This window comes from Mus caroli, unplaced genomic scaffold (genome assembly GCF_978045245.1).
Source record: "Mus caroli unplaced genomic scaffold, Mus_caroli_1 scaffold_6, whole genome shotgun sequence".
Lineage (NCBI taxonomy): Eukaryota > Metazoa > Chordata > Mammalia > Rodentia > Muridae > Mus > Mus caroli.
This window is the reverse complement of record NW_028227261.1, coordinates 82,053,952-82,076,696: the sequence shown is the minus strand read 5'-3', so window position 1 is coordinate 82,076,696 and position 22,745 is coordinate 82,053,952. Positions and strand designations below refer to the sequence as shown.

Genomic DNA, 22,745 nt, shown 5'->3' with positions numbered 1-22,745 from the left:
TAAATTGCTTAAAGTCAAGAATATGTTTAAAACTCAACATGCTTTGAAGCATAATCACCCTACTTCCCCATTTATAACTGAATTATGAAATTCAAAGAGGTGAAATAAGAATTTGTAAAGCTGATGATATGGGTCCAAAGTGACTATATTGCAATTTGGGTCCAAAGTGACTATATTGCCCCACATCGGAAATATTCCATTCCTGGATAATAGGAATGGTAAATGATATGAGAAAAACCAGCTGTGCAATCCACAGTGCACAGTGCAAAATAATCACTTCATGACCCAATGGCATGACCACAGAATTCTGTTCAGGTGGGATGTCCACAGAATGTAGGTGACAATGTCTCCTTAAAACAATGGTCACTCCACATCAACAGTTTTATCCCATGGACAAAGTATAGATAATTCTTCATATATCCTAGAATAAAACTGTGTTCAAGGTATCACACACACTACTCTAATTTACAACAAAGCAAAAATATTCCTAGCTATCAATCCTCTTAAGTCATAGATTCCAAAACCACTCAATCACTATGTGCAGACTTCCACATGATAATAGAATCCTTACAGGAGTCAGAGGCTCACATCTGGAGGTGAAGACCTCAAGGGCATATTTCATCTTGTCCTGTTACTATATATGACAGAACAGAAACACAAGTTTCAGGTTCACAGCTAGGATAAGCAGCAGTCCTACCACAAACACATGTGAATTAAACTGACATGCTTAAATGGCAGGCTCACTCAGTCTGGTATGGTCCTCATACAGGATCAGACATAGGCCAAACAAAAGACTGTGTTTGATTTTGTATCTTTGACTTCTGACATATAAATGTATTTCATGCAAAAGGCAGCAAATAGTACATGGCCCTCATCCATACTTATTGCTCCACATGTTCAGATGCTCATGAACTATCTTCTTTGGTGATCTCCTCAGAATTCACAGTGAAGACAATTAGTAACACTAGCCAAGGAGCTGTATCTAAATGAGATTCTAACGTCTTAGAAACAGAATGTAGTGTCCCTTCAAGTATGGACTTAAACACTGCTTACTCTGTGAAGGCCACTTGGTCTCGCTGCCTCATCACAGTCCTGAACTCTACTCTCTTTACTCTTCTGTCCCTTTAACCCCCATTCCTTCTTGTTTTGCCATTTCTTTACTATATTTTTATTTTAGCCATCTGTCTTTACCATGTCTGCCACTAGTATGGTGCCCCCCCTTTCTTTTAACCTAATTAATAGGGACTGTTATAACTTCAATGTTTCACCTTAGAACAGGCCTGTGGGAAGGCTCTTTCTTGCCATCCTTTCTACAGGGAGATCCAAATGCAGTTTGACACCTGCCTTATCTGTCATAAAAACTCTACGAGCTCATCCTTTTCAGATCCCATGAGAAAGTGATATGGATGGCTGGAAATTTCACTTATAGTAAGCAAATCATTGCCTCACTTAAAGGAAGGACATTTTCCTCATTGGCTGCCCTGGCCTTTTTAACTGCGATTTTCTGAGCATGTTCTTCAGCATATACAAAGCCAGAAAACAGAGACTAAGTCCCAAATATTAATGATAAGCTGATTGCCAGAGTACTCTGTGCTCCAGCCCACTGTATTCTATTCAATAGCAGGAAGCTCTCTTGCTCACACCTTAAGCTTCCTTTAGTTTCATCAAGGCAACTGCTATTCATTTGTAACTCACTCTTGTCCTTTGCCACAGTAATGGACAATGTTGAAACAAAAGGTTGTGAGTTCTATTCATTCCATCTCTACATAATACTATTAAGAACTTGCCATATATTTTCTATGCCTCAGGGTTCCCATAAGTAAAATTTGCTTATTTCTGTCTTATTTTTTAAGATGTTGTAGAAATAATATAATATATAGATAATTTTATCAAGCAAAATATTACAGAAATGAGAGTAACTTCAACTGAATTTATAGTGACTGATGCTCTGGTAGAATAAAGGTCATACTTATGTTTCACCTCCAAGAATTATTCCAATCACACAATATCTCTTCCATTAATTCTGTAGTCAAAGAAGAGACTATTAATACACAGGCACACTTGAGATCAAACAGCACTTGTCTTTAGCCACTTAATTTAATATGTTTAAAATACAGGTGATGTGCTTATTTAGGAAATTGTATTTACTACTCATTTATATTTTCAAGATAGGACCCTGTTGTTTATATGCTTGTTAGTAACATTTCCTAGTATATGTCCTATTTTTAAAAATTCTTCCTGTGGTTATGAAAGGTACTTAAGTGGAGACATAGCCATCTTGACACTGAAGTCCCCCAATGCCCATTCATATTTCTAACATATCTGTGATATCTGAAAATTCCACATCACAACTAAAACAAGGTCAGCTTTCAATCTTAGCCCTTGTTAACACTCCAGTGCTATCTCAGCTGCTTATAAAATTCCTGCCATACTGTGCATCCAATTCTACTATTTTCCTGTTTGTAAAAGTTGCTTTCTTAGTTACCTGTGTTTCCAATTGTTTACACAAGGTTTCTATATTTTATTTAGCAAAGAGCCCAGAAGCTATTTTCAGAAGCTACTTGAAGAAGTATCTTCAACTTCAGAAAAGTCCCTGGGAGGAGATAAGGCTGCAGAGGTCACTAGCGCCTAGTCATCCAGCACAAAGCTGGATCTCTTGACAGCTCATGCCTCCCTTGAATAGGTTTCTATCTCTTCGTTATACTCCTTACCTCAACCATATCCACCCATTCTCGGACGTTAAGAAAGCTTTTCTCACAAGTAACATCGTATAGCAGTAAGACACCATCTGCTTTTCGGAAGTAAGACTTGGCAATACTCCTAAATCTGGAAAAGATAAAACACAATTTCATTGCCTTCCATCCATCTCATCGTTCCTGTTCACTTCTTCTCTACTATGCCTTTGGATTTTATTTTCTATAACCTATTCCAATAATAAACACTACTGATAAACTTCATTAAGAGCACTGAAGAAGCCCATCCTTTCTCCAGACAATCCCAAGAATGTCTCCCAACCCCAAACTTTAGCCACAACAATGGTAAAAGCATAATGAAAACAAAATTAGCCCCAGGAACTAGCTACCAGACAGGTGGAACACCAAAGCTGCTTCAAAAGGAGGCAGAGGGTGACTGAAAAAGAAATCCGATATTGAGTGATATGACCCTCATATGCACACGTGTACACGTGTTTATACGTATACCCCAAAATACAAATGGTAGAACTTCTGATGCTGGATAATAGTGTTCTGAAAGAACTAGAGTGGGTTTTGTGTTTGTTTCATTTATTACATGAAAGGAGATCATTTATTAAGGGGCCAATAGAGAGGAACCTGGGAATAAGTTGTATCATGACTGTAACCTATCTCCAAATGGTAAAAAAGGGAAAAGCAATGCGGTGAAATCTGTAGTGACCAAGAGCAGGAATCATTTCACTATGTTCATCACTAAAGCTTCATACAATGAATAGAGCATGGCACAGACACAGGAATCTCAAATGTTCATTGCATACTTGAATAAATTTTGACCCACAGAGAACAAGAGAAGATTAAAACTTTTGCTTCATACTTCTGGTTATGGGCAAAAATGTTAAGCTGTGGAATCACCAGAGTGCGTCACTTATCTGGTATTATTACTCCCCTCAATCAAGGAAATTTAACAGTCTCCTCAACCATCATTTGCTGCTTCAAAAATAAGTACCCTGCATTCAGAAATGCTGTCTCCTCTCCACAGTGAAGTGTGATGTACAAATGAAACATCATCTCAGTGAAGTTCAAACACCTTCTTCTCATACAAATAACACATAAATATGAAAGTAGATATTGGGAAGATGAGCCTTATTATTACATATACACCTTATAGTTATAAATACAATATCTTAACACACAGTAATATATTGCAAATAACAATAGTATAGCCAACCCTATGAGGCTTGCCTTTGTATTTTTTTAATCCAAAATATTATGAAAAGCACTTGCCTCTCTTGCCCAGCTGTATCCCAGAGCTGAAGAACTGTTTGTTCACCATCCACAATCAGAGTTTTCATTTGGAAATCAACTCCTGAAACAGAAAGACAGGTAATTCTCTAAGCTTGTGACTTAGATGATAGGAAAGCTAAAGCCAAAGTAAAAAGAAATATACTTGGCTTTCAAAGACTGAGGTTCAAATAACTTAGATCACATGTGTGTAAATATAGATGCTCTATCTGAAGCCAGGCTGATTCAATGAAGGGGTGGCTCTATAAAATAGAGAAAGCACAGTTCTTTTTTCCAGGATGGTTAAACCAAAACCCATATGTATGCATGCAACACTATGTATGTGTATGCACATACATATATATGTTATATGTGTTCTCTTTATATATTTTAAGTATATGCATGCATATAACATTGTATATGTATATATGTGTCTGTGTGTATATATACATAAATATACATATATATATATATATATATATATATGTGTGTGTGTGTGTGTGTGTGTGTGTGTGTGTGTGTGTGTGCATTTACATGGATGCTCATATGTGACCACTACATACATTGAAACATATATATTTATATACATATGTGTGCAGGTAGCTATGTATATCACACACACATACATATGTATGTCAGGATCTCTAGCAACCAGAGCAATTTTAGTTCCTTTATGAATTAAAATGAGGTGGATTTTTCAGTTTTATTATGTCAGAGTTTATCAGAGAATTATAAATTTACAAATGTGCCCCTTGTGATGAGGTCAATCAATTTGTTTCATTTCTCATTGTCTAAATAACTCTTCCAATAAAGAAAAGCAAATGATGTGTTTCAAACCCCTTCTACTGATTATTACTTGAATTTGAAAACAATGATACTAATATTTTCATCTTTTATTAGTTCCTCATGTAGCTTTGGTACCAGGATAATAGTGGTAAGAAGAATTGGAAAATGCTCCTTCAGTTTCTACTTTGCAGAATAATTTGAACAGTATCTGTGTTAGTTCTTTAAAGATCTGATAGAATTCTTTGCTTAATCCACATGGCCCTACACTGTTTGTGCTTGGGAGATTATAATTACTGCTACTATTTCTCTAAGTGCTGTAGGCCTTGTTAAATTGTTTATTTCATCTTGATTTAAGTATGGTAGGTTATAGATATGAAAATATTCATTCATTTCGTTTATACTTTACCAGTTTGGTAAAATACAGATTTTTATTTTATATATACTTTCTTCTTTCTAAATTTTAATATATTTATTTATTTTTACTTTATTTGTAGATATGTATATATTTTACATATATATTATATATCTCTAATTTGTGTATATATATATATATATATTCTTAACCTGTTGGCCATGACTCCTTTGGGAGTCAAATGACAGTTTCACAGGATCATACATCAAATATGCTGCTTACCAGATATTTACGTTACAATTCATAACAGAAGCAACATTACATTTAAGAAGTAACAAGGAAAATAAATGTACAATTGCAGTCACCACAACATGGTCAACTGTGTTAAAAGGTTGCAGCATGAAGAAAGTTGAGAGCCACTGATGTAGAAGAATGATAATAGATCCAAACTATCACCCAGTACAAAATGCAGATAGAAATGAATTAAGGAGATTAATATAAGACCAGATACCTCAAATAGATAGGCGAGTAAGTGGGAAATAAGGTTGAACTCACTGACACAGGAAAGGATTTTCTGAACAATACGTCAATAAAACAGTCATTATAACCAACAATTAATAAACAGGACCTCATAAAAAGCTTCTGTACTGCAAGAACACTATCATTTTAACCCACACAATGATAAAAAAAAATCCTTACCAGTGATATGTCTGATAGAGGATTAAAATCTAGAATATATAAAGAGCTAAAAAAAAATGAACATCAAGAAAGTAACCCAATTAAAATACAGGATATAGAATGAAGTTAAGAGTTCTCGAAAGATGAAGCACTCATCTATAGGATGGAACACAGGGCCCCCAATGTAGGAGCTAGAGAAACTACCCAAGAGCTAAACCCAAGAGCTATAGGTGGAACAACAATATGAACTAATCAGTACCACCAGAACTCTTGTCTCTAGCTGCATATGTAGCAGAAGATGGCCTAGTCAGCCATCATTGGGAAGAGAGGACCCTTGGTCTAGCAAACTTTATATGCCCTAGTACAGGGGAAAGCAAGAGCCAAGAAATGGGAGTGAGTGGGTAGGGTAGCAGGGTGGGGGGAGGGTATAGGGGACTTTTGCGATAGCATTTGAAATGTAAATGAAGAAAATATCCAACTTAAAAAAAAAAGAAAAAAAGATTAAGCACAAAAATGGCTGAGAACATTTGAAAGACATGTCTAATATCTTTGGTCATCTGGAAATAGTAAAAAAGAACTACTTTGTGATTTCATCTTACCCAGTCAGAATGATAAAGATAAAAAAATGACAGAGCGATTTTTGGTGAGGTTACAGGGAAAGGTGAACACTCATTCATTCTTGAAGGAGTACAAACTTGTATGGCCATTATGAAAAATCAGTGTAGTAGTTCTACAGGAAGCTGGGATTAGATCTACTTCAAGATACAGCTATAAAGTTGTTAGGCACATAACAAAAACACTGTCCATTCTACTACAGAGATCCTTGCTCATCCATGATCTTTACTGCTCTAATCATAAGACTAGAAATTAAAATAGAAATTGGAAACAGGCCAGATGTCTATCAACTGAGAGATAGATAATAAAAATGATGTAATGTATATACTGGGATATTCCTTAGCTGTTATAAAAAGTGAACTTATTAAATTCATAGGCAAATAGTTAGAGCTATAAAAAGATGATCCTGAGTGAGCTAACCCAGCCCACTCTCAATATATTCCACATTTCCCCTTATATGCCTATTAGCTCTTATTATTTCAACATGCTATAAAAAGGCAATAAAATGACTCCTAATGACACATTGCTACACCAGAAAATAAGTGCTTATGCTACACTCATCAGAGATGATTATTCTTAGAGTACATAAGAATTAGCACAGAGACTTACAACTGGACAAGGTACAAGTGAAAGATTTTGGAGCACTCAGTCCTTACAGAGATCAAGGCTCAGTCATCTATGTGGAAGAGGTGGCAAAAAACATTCTAAGAGCCAGATTGGATGGATGACTGCAAGGAGTCTGTGTCTTCCAAAGACAACAGGACTGATGAACATATGAGATGGCAGACTACGTTAGCATGAATGGCAAGATGAGATCCCAGGACTGAGAGGAAAATTGGACAAGGGCTCCTACTCCTAACAATGAAGATATATGGGATTGATACCCTATTGACAGAAGAAAAATCCTTTTTCTACAATGCCATGTTACTGGGTATATTAACCACACACTAGGGCAGGCCCCATGCCCAGGTATAGTAAACCAACACAATTGAACTCCATGGTTTGGGTGGAGGGAGCTTTTTGGTTTGGCTTGCTATTTTTTTTCTTTCTTTCTTTCTTTCTTCTTTCTTTCTTTCTTTCTTTCTTTCTTTCTTTCTTTCTTTCTTTCTTTCTTTTTTGGCTTATTTCTTCTTTGTTTAGATTTTTTCTTTCCTTATATCCTTCTTTCTTTTTTAATGTGTATTTTGTTTTTGAAAGAGAGAGAATATGAAGTTGGGTAGGCAAGGATATGGGAGTACCTGGGAGATAAGTGGGTGAGCCAGCATGGTCAAAACCTATTGTGTACAGCCATCATTGGGAAGAGAGGCCCTTTGGTCTTGCAAACTCTATATGCCTCAGTACAGGGGAACACCAAGGCCAAGAAGTGGGAGTGGGTGGGTAGGGGAGTATGGGGAGGAGGGTATGGGGGACTTTTGGGATAGCATTTGAAATGCAAATAAGGAAAATACCTAATTTTTAAAAAAGGCTCAGAGAAAAAGAAAGAGTGAAAAAAAAACCAAAGAAGGAAAAAAAAACAGAGAAAAATATGACTGCTTCAACTCATTTTCTTGTGGACACGTAGAGACAAACACAAATACAGACTCAATGTTGACCTTAAACTCCAATTTGCCATGCTTATTACAAAGTTTTTAGCATAAAATCAAAGTGTCTGAAAGTTCTCCCTAGCTACTTATGGGAATATACACTTTTTCTGTATTTCATTTTTAAGATTCATTTTGTTCAACTTATTTTGACTGGTGTGAAAGTTTCTTAAAGCTACAGATTTATTTAGCGTTCTTCACTGTGTACCTTCGTCATTAAAATACCAGGCAGGCTATCTTCAAAAGGCTTGACAAATGCATGGTGGATGAAATCATCTATTACATCTAAGCAGGGTTTGTGTTGATTCAACGGTCCACAGAGATTTACATCATGTCAGGTTTTTCTCAAGTTAGATCTTAATCAAAATAAAAGATTATTCTCTGCACACATACACACCCAGGCTCTATATACATGAGTTCAGTCACAGGTATTTTGATCTGTGAATCTGTGTATGTAATACTGAAAGAAAGACAATCAAGCTGGAGATGCCAATTCTATGGTTATCAGGGTAAGAGCCGTACCTAGAGTTGCGCTTGTGTTCCCCTGAAACTCATTCTTGCAGAGACGCATGAGGAAGCTGGACTTTCCCACTGCAGCGTCGCCGGCCAGCACAATCTTGTAAGCCTTCTGAGATGTGACCTTGGAGGTGTTATCCACCATGTCTGTCTAGAAGGAAATAGCCACACGGGTGGGTGATGACAGGGCCATTTATCCTCTTAAGTAACACAGCATAAAGAAAAGAGTGTTGGGAGCTACCTACCTGAGGTGAAAGAGCTGAGATGGGCTTTCTGGAGGAACTAAGAGTGCCGCCCTCACCAGCAGAGCCCTGGGGCTGCCAGTGTAAGACAGAGGCCACACTTTCAGAATCAAATGCTTCTTCATCCCTTATATCTGGAACCTGTCCAAAAAAAAAAAAAATCAACCATTAAAAACCAAATCTTTTACATATATATATATTACAAACCAAAGAAAAGTACCAGTATGTGGCTCGCTGAGTGTACTGCTAGTGTGGTTACTAAGCAGACTTCCTCTGCAAGGCAAACCTTTGAGATTCCTCTCTAGTACGCTAGGGGGAAAACCCATTCTAATGAATAAGCTTCCTATGTATGACCTTAACAGCATAGGCTATGTGCTGTTAAGACAGAATTCCATAAAACATGATGGAAGATTTCAGTCAAAGGAAGTCTTATGGCATCATAGCTTCTGGCTTACATCTGTGTCTGATGCATCGCCCCCAAGGCTCTCCTCTGTTCTGTGCAAACTCTGAAATTCTCCCTGGTGCTTGTAGTCCACCTCGGAGTCACACTCATTGTCTCTCAGAGTAGACAGACCGCTGTCAAAACAGCTTTCAGGCAGGCTGTCAACTTCATAATTCATCTTCTGCAGAGGGTCACAGAGAGCCAAAGAGTCACAATCCTCATCTGCATATGAAGAATGGAATGACCTTGTGATAAAAGAGGAGACAACTTTACCAAGGAGTTCACAATGCACAGGAGCACAAAGGGACAGGCTGACAACATTGTCACTTGCCAGGAGATACAGGACAGGATGTTCCCTTAGCATTGGCAAAGGGAGTGTGCAAACTGCAATCACTTCATTTTGCTCATCTATCTACAATGACAAAGGCCTTCAAATGGGAAATCTTATATATGTTACTCTTTGAAATTGGCTGATCTATTTCCTGATACAAACAATGACTATCCTAGACACAAATACAATGTAACACTACCATTTTTACTATAATACTGTTATAGTACATTCTGAATAGTTTGTTTACTCTTTTCTTTTTTGTGTTATTTATGTGTTTTTATTTTTTTAAGACAAGGTGTTGGGAAATCTTTTCTTTGGGGTGAGTAGGGGCAATTAGGCAAAGCCTACCCTCATCCAATGTCGTGATAATAAAATAAAGTTCAATTTCACAAAAGTTCCCCCTAGAAAACCAATGTGTTTATTGTGCTTACTTACAGAGCATCTGTGAGGGACTACTCACAGGAGCATGAGTGAGCCAGAAGGAGCTGCACTGGGAAGTGGAAGCCCATGCGGATAGCTTCCTCACAGCTGTGCAGGTGGAGTACCTCTACTAGTCTTTCCCAATCAATATGTACTTTGATCCTCCCCAAGACTTCAAGGCCTTGTGCAATTAGTACAAAACTACATACAACTGGTTTGGGAGCAATGACTGAATATTTAGGTGAAGGTCTCATGACTCTCTATCCTCTTCTTCTATGACAGAAAGTAGTCAATATCCTAAGCCTAGAGATTTTCTGCAAGCAAGCAGAGCTGTATATTAGCATAGAAAAAGAAAAAAAGAGCACCCTGTTAACTTCACACATCAAACTAACTCCAAAGAAGGAAGATTTGCACAGGCCATGGTAGTTTGTAGTGGGTTCAGAATGAAGAGCAGGAGAGGACGTGCTTGCTTTTGAGGCCCTGGTGATGCAATGAAGTCCCTGTCCTTTAGAACATACTGGGGAGGAACTCTCATTCCAGTACTAGACCTCATTGGTGGCGTCATTCTTTCAAGAATAAATCCTAATGAGACTGCTGAAGTAATTTTGTTTTGTATGCTTCTTTCTACATCTTGCTCATAACTGTTCATAACTATTATTACAGAAAAATAGTACCAAATTTGCATTTTAAAACTGTATATTTCTAGTAACCTTATAATCACCTGCTTATAAGTAAAAAAGCTGTTCATTTGATAAGATTAATGAATCAGGGGCTGGTGAGATGGCTCAGTGGGTAAGAGCACCCGACTGTTCTTGCAAAGGTCCAGAGTTCAAATCCCAGCAACTACATGGTGGCTAACAACCATCCGTAATGAGATCTGGCGCCCTCCTCTGGAGTGTCTGAAGACAGGTACAGTGTACTTACATATAATAAATAAATAAATCTTTTTAAAAAATTAAAAAAAAAAGATTAATGAATCAACAAAGAAAAATCAGGATCATGTTTTTACACGGGTAGACTGTAGTGAGAGACATATCCAGTGGCAGGGAAACTGTAAGCTGGCACCAGGTGTGGTAAAGCACTGCTATGAACAACTTGAAATCTGAGCAGCTACTACATGGCTGTCACAAGACTGCATCTAATGACAATCCCCACAGGACTGAGAAAAGAATGGAAAGCAGTATGAGTAGGGGGACCAAATCAGCATCCATGCTTGAATGAGATTCTCCAGTGACAGTTGTTTGGGGTTACTCCTGGTCCTGTAAGTAAGGTGTATAAGCTCACTGGTTAATTAAGTTGGACTAGAATAGAACTATATCATTTGCCTGTCTTTGATGCCCAAAACATCATGCAATATCAAGATGGCTAAGAACATGATTATTTATACTAACAGTACTGCCCCAAAACAAAAAAAACAGGACAAAACTGTGTTTAACAGCTTCAAACACATGGGTATCTTAAATTTATACTATTGAGGTGTTGTCTTTTTACTGTCTATTGTAATGCTAAGTGTGCCCCCCTCCCCCAAGACCTGGAGTCTTCCAGGCCCTGGGACCCTGCTCCCAAGTTAATTCTGATTGGTAATGCTGAGAGCCAATAGCTGGGCAGAAGAGACATGGATGGAGATGATGTTTTATGGGCTTATGAAAAAGAAGCCACCATGGAATATAAGAATGTGCAAGAGAGAAAGGAGAGCTGCCAAGGGTTAGCTGAGCAATAAAATAGTGGCCATGTTGGTTGTCAAATGGAGCAAAGAGCAGCCCAGATGAAACATAGTAATTAATAACTTGGGTTATGGATAGGAAGGTAGAGTCTAACAGTATAGAAGGTAGGCGGTTGCTCAACTATTGTGCTGCTTAAGGTATATTAAAATATAAAGGTTGTATGTATGTTTTTCATCCAGGAACATAAATGGTAAAGGATGGGAAAGAAACTCTGAGCAGGGAATTTTAAATATATTTACACAGTACACTTTTTAGCTTTTTTGTTTTTTTATACTTTGATGGATGTACCACAAACTTAACTTGTAGCTAGCAACACAGGAAATATGTAGCCATGCACATACACATAGAAACACAGACACATACACACACAGAGACACACACAGAGACATACACACACACACACACACACACACACACACACACAAATATAATCACTGTTTATTATTTGATCCCTTAAAGGGCAAGTTAAATTCTAACATTTGGTACGTCTCAATGATTCCTGAAATACTTAGTAACTCATAAACATAGCCACAATTTCTATTTATTTTGAATTTTAAACACTGACAGATCATGACAAAAAGCTCAGCACAATACACCATTCATAATGCAACAGCACAGGATGTGGTTCAAGGGAAGGCATGGATTGACATACACAAAATCATTAAAAGCATATGGAGAAAATTACTGTTGTGTACAAAACATGTTTACTTACTGTTTTATCCTTTTCCAAATTTCTGGACAGTAATATAAGTTGTAATAAATATTAGTTATTACTTAAATATATTCCTTTACTTTAATTCAGTTCGAAGATAGTTTGTCTTGCTTTTGACTTTGATCTAGAACTCAGAGAATAAAGAAGCAGGTGATACATACCTATCATAGGCCAGTGGCTGAGAGGAATGATGATTAAATTTGGGACTGCTTCTAGAAATTGTATTCCCTGGAGATATGTTATTTATACGCTGTAATACACAAGTTGTTGTTAATATGTAGACATTTATCCAGGCAGATGTACTTATGTGTACCTACACAATTTGCCTCTCAATACACATAAAAAATCTATGACCCCACATGAACAAATGTGAACATCATTTTGAAAGTTCCAGGAAGCATAATAGACCTGGTCTCTCTTTCTCATCAGATCTCACTGTTATATAGCTCTATGGCAGACTCCACAAAAGTCTGCTTGCTCTTTGAGTATTCCAGGGCATGACAGTACTACATCAGCTTCCTCAGATTTGTCTCTTTTGGAAGCAAAATCTGATTGAATTCCACATCCTAATATGACATTAAAGTCTCATTCCTAAAGCTGAGCCACAAAAATTAAATAAAAAGCTTCATTGTAAATGAAATCTGGGCAAACTTGTTTCTGCCAGGAAGGTTTAGAACCCCAAATCCAAAGCCCAGGGTCAGGTGCATGCTGTAGAGAAGATCACTAGCCAGAATCATAGCTATGTCATCCTCACTGGCAGCACTGTTTTTAATGACCACAGGATTTTTCACATTTTCTTTTATTTGCTGTCCTTCTCTGCAAACTAATCAGCTCCTATGTCATTAAAACCTCTAGAGAAAAAAGTCACACATTTGGCATCTTTCCCTTATTTCTTAGAACATTTAATTTAAGAATTCGGTTAACATCATCTCATTTCTTTATACAAATGGGCAGACCACATTTTTTAATTTAAAAAACATTATCCTTTTACTTTATGTTAAGACTGTCTAACTTTAAGATCGACATAAAGTTATCCTAAAATATCACATGGTTTTCATGCCACAAAACACTTTAATAAGAGAAAGAACAGAATATCTTGTAAGAGGACACTGCATACCAAGGATCTGTTGAGCTTGCTATAAGTGTTTTCCAGTGCACTCCTGAGGCCGTCATTACTGTCATGCAGCTTCCGGTTAGCTGTTCTGTGTGGGAATAGGTAGACAAATATACAGGAAGCACTGGGGGATCAATGTTTTCACGCTTTTTTAAAGGCAGTAAATTCAGAATGTATAGATATGTCACATTTCTTGTAATTTTCTCTTTCCCTTCAAACCCCAGAAACAAATACAAATTATAATGAAAGAATGAATTAGTTTGCTTTCCTGACAATCTGGGAGCATTTTAAGAATAAATTTGGCCTTTGTTCTGGTTTGAACCTGCACCTGGATGGAGCAGATCTAGGGTGCTGACTTTGCACCCACTCCTAAAACACCCAGAAGAAGCTCAACCCCAAGGTGCTTTAACACGCCCAGGATCACAGGTGAGGCCACGACATCTAGCCCAACACCAGGAGTAACCTGGGACTCCCAGGACCAAGGGATGCAGGAACCCCCTCCCAGCTTGTAGCACGGGTTCCTTCCGGTTTGAACCTGCACCTGGAGAAGACCTTGGGTGCTGGGCTCTGTAACCACTCCTACAACACACAGAGGAAGTGGACATAGTACTACCTGAGGACCCAGCTATACCACTCCTGGGCATATATCCAAAAGATTCTCCAATATATAACAAGGACACATGCTCCACTATGTTCATAGCAGCCTTATTTATAATAGCCAGAAGCTGGAAAGAACCCAGATGTCCCTCAACAGAGGAATGAATAAAAAAAAATGTACATCTACACAATGGAGAACTACTCAGCTATTAAAAACAAAGATTTCATGAAATCTTCAGGCAAATGGATGAAACTTGAAAATATCCTGAGGTCACAAAAGATTACACATGGTATGTACTCACTAATAAAGTGGATATTAGCCAAAAAGAAGCTCAGAATACCCACGATGCCACTCACAGACCATATGAAATCCAAGAAGAAAGAATATCACAACAAAGTGTGGATGCTACAGTACTACTCAGTAGAGGGAAGAGAGTTATTTGTGGGAAGTAGGAGAGAGGGATCTGGGAGGGAGAGAGGAATGGGAGTAAAGTGGAGGGGGCAGTTTAGATATGGGAAGACATGGGGAGAAGTAGAGAGGGTCAGGAATTTGAAAGTAGGTGTGTATCAGTGAGGGATGGGTCCTGAGTGTAGCCACTAGAAAATCCCAGATGCCAGGGACCCAAGAGGTTCTCAGGACCCAAGAGGGAGGATTTTAACTGAAATACCCAACAAATGGAAGGTAGAACTTGTAGAGACCATATCCAGTGGATAGGCATGCCCCCTGCCCCCCAGTTGAGGGGCGGGACCACTCACTCAACTCAACACACTAGTCCAGAATTCCTCCTGTCAAAAGAAAATGCAGGAAAACAAAGACTGGAGCGGAGCAGGAACTGAAGGAAAGGCCATCCAGAGACTGTCCCACCTAGGGATCCATCCCATCTGCTAACACCAAACCCAGATACACGATTGCTGATACCAAGAAGTGCTTACTGACAGGAGCCAAATATAGCTGTCCCCTGAAAGGCTCTGCAAGAGCCAGACTAATTCAGATGCAGATATACACAGCCAAATATTGGACTAAGCATGAGGACTCCATTAGGGAAGTTAGGGCAAGGACTGTATATGCTGAAGGGGTTTGCAACCTCATAGGGAAAAAAACAATATCAACCAACCAGATGCCACCCCCTCCAAAGCACCCAGGGACTAAACCACCAACCAAAGAGTACCCATGCCTCCAGCTGGATATGTAGCAGAGGACTGCCTTATCTGGCATCACTGGGAAGGAAGCCCCTTGGTCCTGTGGAATCTTGATGACCTAGTATAGGGGACTGCTAGGCTGCTGTGGCAGGAGTAGGTTGGCGAGTGGGGTAGCACCCTCATAGAGGCAGTGGGGAGGAAGGAGGGAATGGGGGCTTGTGGAGGGAAACTGGGAAAGGGAATAACATTTGAAATGTAAATAAGTAAAATACCTAATTTTTTAAAAAGCTTGAATTATACGGTTAAAAAATAGAATAAATTTGGTGGGCTGAGGCACTCACTCTTCCCTCTGATAACTCCTGTGTCAACAGGTTTCACGCAGGTCTTTATTGTCCAGCTTTCATAGCTCAGGCCCAGACAGAGATGCAGTGTGCCATAGAGCGTGCTTGCTATTCCTACATCCCATCCTCTTCAAGCCCTGATGGGATATCTATATCAAGCATGCACTTGGTTATTGATCTCAGATTAAGTAAGAGTTTAAATATGAACTTAGGAATCTCACAGGATATAATGAAGGCCATTTAAAATCCAATTCCCTTGGCTAAAAAAATGAGGATCTCAGAGTCACTTCCCACAGGGTATCTAAGTTTCCTGTTTGTAGCCACTTCATCCTTTTTATCTTAGTTCTGTTATCTCTTCCACCAGGAGTACTTTATTGACCTTCCACCACTCTCTATGGGGGAAAATATACTTTCTTCTGTTGTATTCTTCTAAATTTGGTGCTATACATACATATGTGTGTATTGATCTATTGATATATATGTAGTATTTATTTCTATGAGTAGTCAGTTTCTATCTTCCTCCTCTACTATGCTTAGGATATATATATATACATATATATATATATATGTATATATATATGTGTGTGTGTGTATATATATATACATATATCATATACACTAATATATATAATATATAATATATATAAATATATAATATATATATTAGTGTATATGATATATATACACTAATCTATCCCCAATTCCAGGGGTATGTCACCCATAAAAGGTATTAATTAAAAAGGCTATTGACTGAGTTAATGAGTAAATGAACTCATAAGTCCCTATAACACATGGCCTCTACAGTTTCTACAGCTGAGATTTAATGAATACTAAATATTGGAGAAGAAAAATTTGTCCAGCCCAACATTATTTCGTTTAGTAGATTGAAAACCAAAGAATAAACTGTATATGCGAACAAATGGGAGAACATCAAAGTTTCTTGAAGAAGATTCTCAGAGGATTAAAGTACTACAATTTATTGTGAATTTGACAACTTAGGATAGAATGTCTTAGGCAATAGTGTTTTAAACTGGAAAAGAAAACCCTAAGGGTATATATATGGGGGGGGGGGGGAGGGCAGCTGTAGCCAGCATAACAGAGTAAGAAAATAATGACTAAACACTATCCTATGGTCACATTCACTCGTGGACCTGAGGAGCTCTACGGATACGCAGCAGGGCATCGAGGGTGAAGGGCACCTTCCTAACAGATGTAACATGAACAGCATGGCATATGCTTTTCTAACTTGCAGACTTTGAGAACAAGACTGCAGTGGAGTTATTCAGTTAGAGGTAAATGAGTCAGAAAGGGAAGTGACCATGCCAAATGTGCTGCAATGAGAAGACACAGTGACCTAAACACTGGTCATGGCAGCTTGTGTTACATGTTTCATTATCACAAATTGGCTAAAATGCGGTGAACATTTCATAGAAGAACTTACTGGAGGATTTCAATTTGCCTCTCAAGACTGCTTCGATCTTCTGTGTATTCTCGGATTATTTCCAGATCCCTGCAAAATTATATGTTATCTTTCAGTGAGAAGAGAAGAGACAGCAGGTGTGATCATGGGGTGTGGGCAAACTCATCACTATCTTCCAATCCTCATGAGCTCTCGGGCTTCATTTATAGACAACTGTCTATTTGCTACTGAGTTAAAAGCCAGTTACATAGAGAAATTTCAGTTCCTTAGCCAAAGTCTGGTCCCTATCAGAATACCTGTAAACTAGCCCACCAACTCTTTGTGTTTTAAAAGGTTCTTTCTTATTCAAACCAGTGTCTAATCATCCCTCTTTCTCCAAGCCAGTCCTTCTCTGTGAGCTTGCTTCTTTTATTTTCCTCTTATCTAAGTCTCTAAGACTTTTTGTTTCTCCTATCTGTAAAGTGGAGATAATAAGGGTCCCTACAAGAGAGGATATTCTGTGGATGAAGTCATGAACACTAATAATGTGCCAAGGATGGTCCTGGTAGGTGGCAATGCTACTTGCTTCAGTTGATGTTGCTGTCACTGGATCCTCTTGTTGCTTGGCCAACACAGGCAGATCTTTTCTCTTGTATTCACCTCCTGTGTCTCCAGAACAAAGGCTGAACCAAGCCCTGGTATTGGTAATGGTATTACTGCTGGCTTTCCTCAGGGTACACTGCTTAACTTTTTGTTCTGGCTTTTCTAGCTGAACTTAAAACTTTTAAAGAGCAGTAGCAGATGTTTCTTTTATTTTATATATGCTGAACTCTGAACTCACACATCATTATCCCTAAGGATGCAGACAGAACACAAAGAGTAAAGGTTGTACTAAAATGCCTTAATTCTGAAGGTTTGAAAATAAAAACAAACAAACAAACAAATAAATAAATAAAACCTCTTTCCCCAAAAAAGTCTAAATTGACTCTCTTTGTATATGCATATAACTGTATCTCTCAAGTAAAAATATCTGTCAGATTATGAAGTTATATGTTGATAATACCAATACCTCAGAACTAAAGCACTGAATAGTTAATGTCTCTCATTGTTGTTTTAGACCAAGATTCCTATCTGGAAAGCATTTTTAACACAGGCTTGTTTGTTTACAGTATTTTCCTCCCAAGGCCACTTAAAGCTAACATTTTTTAACACACACACACACACACACACACACACACACACACACACACACATACACATACACCAAGAAATCTGCTAGTAAAGGTAGCATCTTTACAAAGCAATATATATTCCCCAAAGTTAATGAATGGCCCTCTGTTATGAATAGTTTCATACCGTTCAGAATTCAGACTCTGGTCAGCGTAATCACTTTTCAATGCATCTAGTTCACTCTGAAGAAAGGCTACGTTTGTCTGTGCTTCCAAAAGTTCTTTCTTGAGTTTTTGATTTTCCTAAAGCAAATAAATCATGAGACACATTAGACTCAGGCTTTTCTTGCAGCTAAAATATGTATGCATAATATTGTGCACTGTGTAAACTTTATCCTTGTAATATTCAAATGCTGATTTTTCTGCCCTCATATCTTATTTCAATCTGGACATAGTATTGCAAAAATCTCCTGTCTCAAGCTTGTGTAAACAATGCTTACCATTTATTCTCTGCCTTGTCATTAAAAGCTGATCATGCAATGGCTGGGCATAAAAAAGAATAGGGTGGGACTTCCATCAGCTAGGAAAGGGAAAGAGATAAAAGACAGATTGAGCCACAAGGAGAGCAAGAAGAGAGATCATAGAAAAACACATCTGAAGTCCAGAGAGCCAGAATACACTAAAATGAATATACCTCTGGCTTTTTGGCTGGGAGGTAGCAAGATTAGCCTAAAGGATTAATATAGATCAATGACTGCCCAGGTATTTCGGCAAAGCTTAATTAAATATATATTGGTGTCTCTGTGTCATTATTGGTGAACTAGCTAGGATAAAGAAAAACAACTGCTGTATTAATTTGCAGCTTCCATTTGTATTAATATTACTATTACACACTATATAGTGCAAGCCCATTAAAAATAGCATCTACCGTTCCTCACTTCTTCACATCTTCCTGCTTAAAAAGCTGATTATATATTCAAATATTGTACATTATTAAAGTTTAACGTTGTTCTTCATTTTCTTCTTGATTTTTATCCCAAATGATAATAAATAAGGGCTGATAGTAACGCACTGGTGTTAATGTAAAGTATGCAAAAATTGTGTTCCTTTTGTCAGTTGGAATGCTGTCCTTGGAAGTGACTTCTGGAGGTCATTTGTTATTTCCTGATTACCTGTTTGGCCCCTTTTCCAGCTGTCTACCACCAGCTCTGCAACAAAGTTAAGTTGACCTTGCCCCATGCTCTTGAATCCTTCCCATTGTGAGGTAAATAAAGATAGCCTGTCTCTGGTATTTGACTATATTAATAAAAGGCACCAAGGCAACATTCAATGCTTAGGAGACCCTGCTTTTACACAGAGAAAAGGCCAAGTAGCTTGGTCAAAAATCCAAAGGTAGATGAAAAGTGGAACTAGGAAGCTAGAGAGGTGATTCCACAGTTGAGGACACTTGTTGCTGATCCAGACGACCCAGGTTGTACTCCCAGAACCCACATGGTGACTCACAAATGTCTGTAACTCCACTTCCAGAGGGTCAAATGCCATCTTTTAGACTTTGTGGATACCAGATTTATTCAGTTTTACTTTATTTTTATAGTATAAACATTTATCAGGACAAAACACCCATAAAAATAAAATAAAAATAAATACTTTTTTTAAAAGGAGAAGGGGCATGGAAATAAATCAGAATCAGCTGGGCAAGGTAGGATTTGTCTTTAATCTCAACACTGAAGTAGCAGAGACCGCTGGATATCTTTGAGTTCATGGCCAACTTCTTCTACAGAGTTTCTTATCTAGTCATTTTGACAAACTTTCAACGAAGTGTGTGTTAGTGTGTGTTTGTGTGTGTATGTGTGTGTGTGCACATGCACGCACGTGTTCAAGCATACAATCTGTCTGTCTAGACTAACATATCAGAGGTATAATGACCATATTTTCGTAACAAGTGCTACATACAAGAATGATGAACAATAGTAAGAATTTAAGTATTCATTTAATAATGCACAATAGCTGAATCAATAATTGTTCTTTGAACAAAACAATTTCAAGAAGGGTGAAAAATAAGATTGTGACAATTATGCTACGCACTACTTCATTGTTCCTAGAATCAATAAACACTGAGTATAATGACCCGTGAGGTTCATTAATTAAGAAAATATAATTATAATGAAGGGCTCAAAGTAAAGAAATTTTAGGTTAATATATAAGTGCAACAAGATTAAAATAATCCAATAAAAACTGTCATTTCATGATCTCAACAATTAATATTTTTAAGGGAAAATAAAGAATTTTTATAGTAGTAGTGACATTACAAAGATGGTTGAATATCATCATGCTGCCTAGTTTTCTATCAACTTGATCCAAGCTAGAGTTTTTGGATGTGACTATAGACAAGCCTGGAGAACATTTTCTTAATTAGATTGATATGGGAAGACTCTCCCATTGTATGTGAGTTTTTCCCTGAGGTGAAGTCCTGGGCTCTATAAAAAAGCAGGCTGAGTAACCCAGAGGTGCCAAATCATAAGTGGCACTCTCTCATGGCTTCAACATCAGCTCCTGCCTCCAGGTTCCTGCTTTACTTGAGTTCCTACTGTCACTGCTACTGATAAACTGTTAAATGAAACTATGGCTAAAGTAAACCCTCTCCAATTTGCTTTTGGTCACAGTGTTTCATCACAGCAACAGTAACCCTATTTAAACAATGTTTTAAAACAAGAAACCAAAAACACAATCAGAAAATCCAAGAAAGCTGCAACCCTTCATGAAAATCATGATCCAAATCTAAAGCCAACTACAAGGCAATAACATCAAGAATGGCTAAGACTGTGAGGCTAGGGCACATCTCTCCTAAGATGAATAATGATGACTAGATAGAAAGTTATGAAATGCCAACTCAAGATCCAGAGTACACAAAACACTTTTAATTTTTGAGATTAATCGAAAATCAACACAAATAAAATAACTTAGCAAAAGTAAATGCCATTTATGTTTGCAACAGAAAAAGGAAATATAAACATAGGGACAGATTTTTTTTAAAAGACCAGAGAGAAAAGCTGAAGGCAGGGCTTGAAGTCACACATACAAAAGCAGTATTAGACACATAAGCTAGTTTTCAACACTATGTGTACATTACTTTAAGTAAATAAACATAAAAAAAATAAAATAAAACCATGCAAGTGGTAAATAATTGAAGGGGAAAAACCTTCTATAATACAGTTACTCAAATATATTTCAAAGACTTTTTATAAATATTGTATCAGTTTCTCTTTAAGCCTTTATTCCAGAAACACAAAAACAATAAATGCCACAAGTATAGGCATGTTATCTGTGTTAGTTAAGATTTTTGTCAACTTGATACAAGTGAGAGTCATTTAGGAAGAGGAATTCTCAACTGAGAAAACATTTCCATAAGACAGAGTTATAGACAAATTTGCTGGACATTTCCTTGATTAATAATTGATATGGAAATTTCCATTGCGGATAGTGTCATCTCTGGGCAGGTGGTCCTAGGTTGTATAAGAAGGAAAGCCCTGGGAACACGCTGTGAAGCAGTGTTCCTCATAGGCTTCGGCTTCTCTTCCTGCTCTGACGTTTGCTGGTGGTGCTGACCTGAGAAGTCTAAGATGGAATAAACTGTTCTCCCCAAGTTGTTTTAGATCATGTTGCTTTATCATACCTATAGAAAGTAACTAATGTCTAAGAGGAAATACAATTTTCCAGTGAAGTGTGATTCTTACCATTGTTAAATCATGGATTTGCTTCTTTAATGCAGTCACATCTTGCTTTTGACTTATTTGTCTTGACTGCTCTTCAAGCTAAAAAAGGAAACAAGAAGTGTTTTGGTGGGGATTAGAGATATTCTTGAATATGAATGTGGGAATTCTAGTCATTTTCAATTTTTAATACTTTATGAATATACAAATCATTAAATGACATAAAATTTGTAATATTAAAACATTTGTTTTAAATAATATGAACATAAGGGGGACTTTTATTATTGAATTTATTTTCTTTAAAACTCTGGGAAAGCCGATTTGAAAACCATTCCACTATAATGCAATCTTTACTCTCCTTGTTTGCTAAAGGAATATGGGCATTCTTTTTTATCGTGTGGGTTGTTTTTTAAAACGAAATCCCAAATATTGATTTGCCAAATGAAGACTTAAGGTGTGTGCTAGGGCTGACCAAACCACAAAAACCTGCTTACAATAACAGAAAGCTCTTGCATGAAAGTTGTGTGCTAGGAGTGAGCCACACTACAACAAGGTTTGTCCAGTACACAATCTTGGGGTTCACAATGTTATCAAATATCTTACAACACATCTATGCTTAACACTTTCTGTTTTACTTTGTATCCTTTATAATAGTCTTACTTTCTGTTAGAGTGTTACAATATTTTGTTGTTGTTTGGTTTGGTTTGATAGATACAGACTCATAATGTAAAGGCTTGCCTCAATTTTGCTTTGTGGCTAAGGCTAGCATTGAAGTCCTGACCTTCCTAACTCTCAAGTACTGGGAGGACACATGAGTACTAGAAATAAAATTTAAGAAAAGTGTTAATGTCAGACTCACCTGTTTTCTTCATGGTAAACTTTTAAGAAATGTTTGCAATAATAGCT

At 37.4% G+C, this 22,745-nt stretch overlaps 1 protein-coding gene across 2 annotated transcripts in view; it reads right to left on the bottom strand.

The window, feature by feature from the left end:
• Positions 1-22,745, bottom strand: part of Rasef (RAS and EF-hand domain containing) — an 80,552-nt gene that overhangs the window by 24,547 nt on the left and 33,260 nt on the right. For both annotated transcript variants that reach the window (XM_021160795.3, XM_021160794.3), the window contains exons 5-14: positions 21,864-21,941; positions 18,317-18,432; positions 17,003-17,071; positions 13,487-13,571; positions 12,531-12,619; positions 9,196-9,427; positions 8,744-8,881; positions 8,505-8,649; positions 3,975-4,056; positions 2,712-2,826 (exon numbers count right to left, since the gene is read on the bottom strand). In XM_021160795.3, coding sequence (XP_021016454.1) covers positions 2,712-2,826; positions 3,975-4,056; positions 8,505-8,649; positions 8,744-8,881; positions 9,196-9,427; positions 12,531-12,619; positions 13,487-13,571; positions 17,003-17,071; positions 18,317-18,432; positions 21,864-21,941 — 1,149 coding nt within the window. The remainder of the gene's footprint in view (positions 1-2,711; positions 2,827-3,974; positions 4,057-8,504; positions 8,650-8,743; positions 8,882-9,195; positions 9,428-12,530; positions 12,620-13,486; positions 13,572-17,002; positions 17,072-18,316; positions 18,433-21,863; positions 21,942-22,745) is intronic.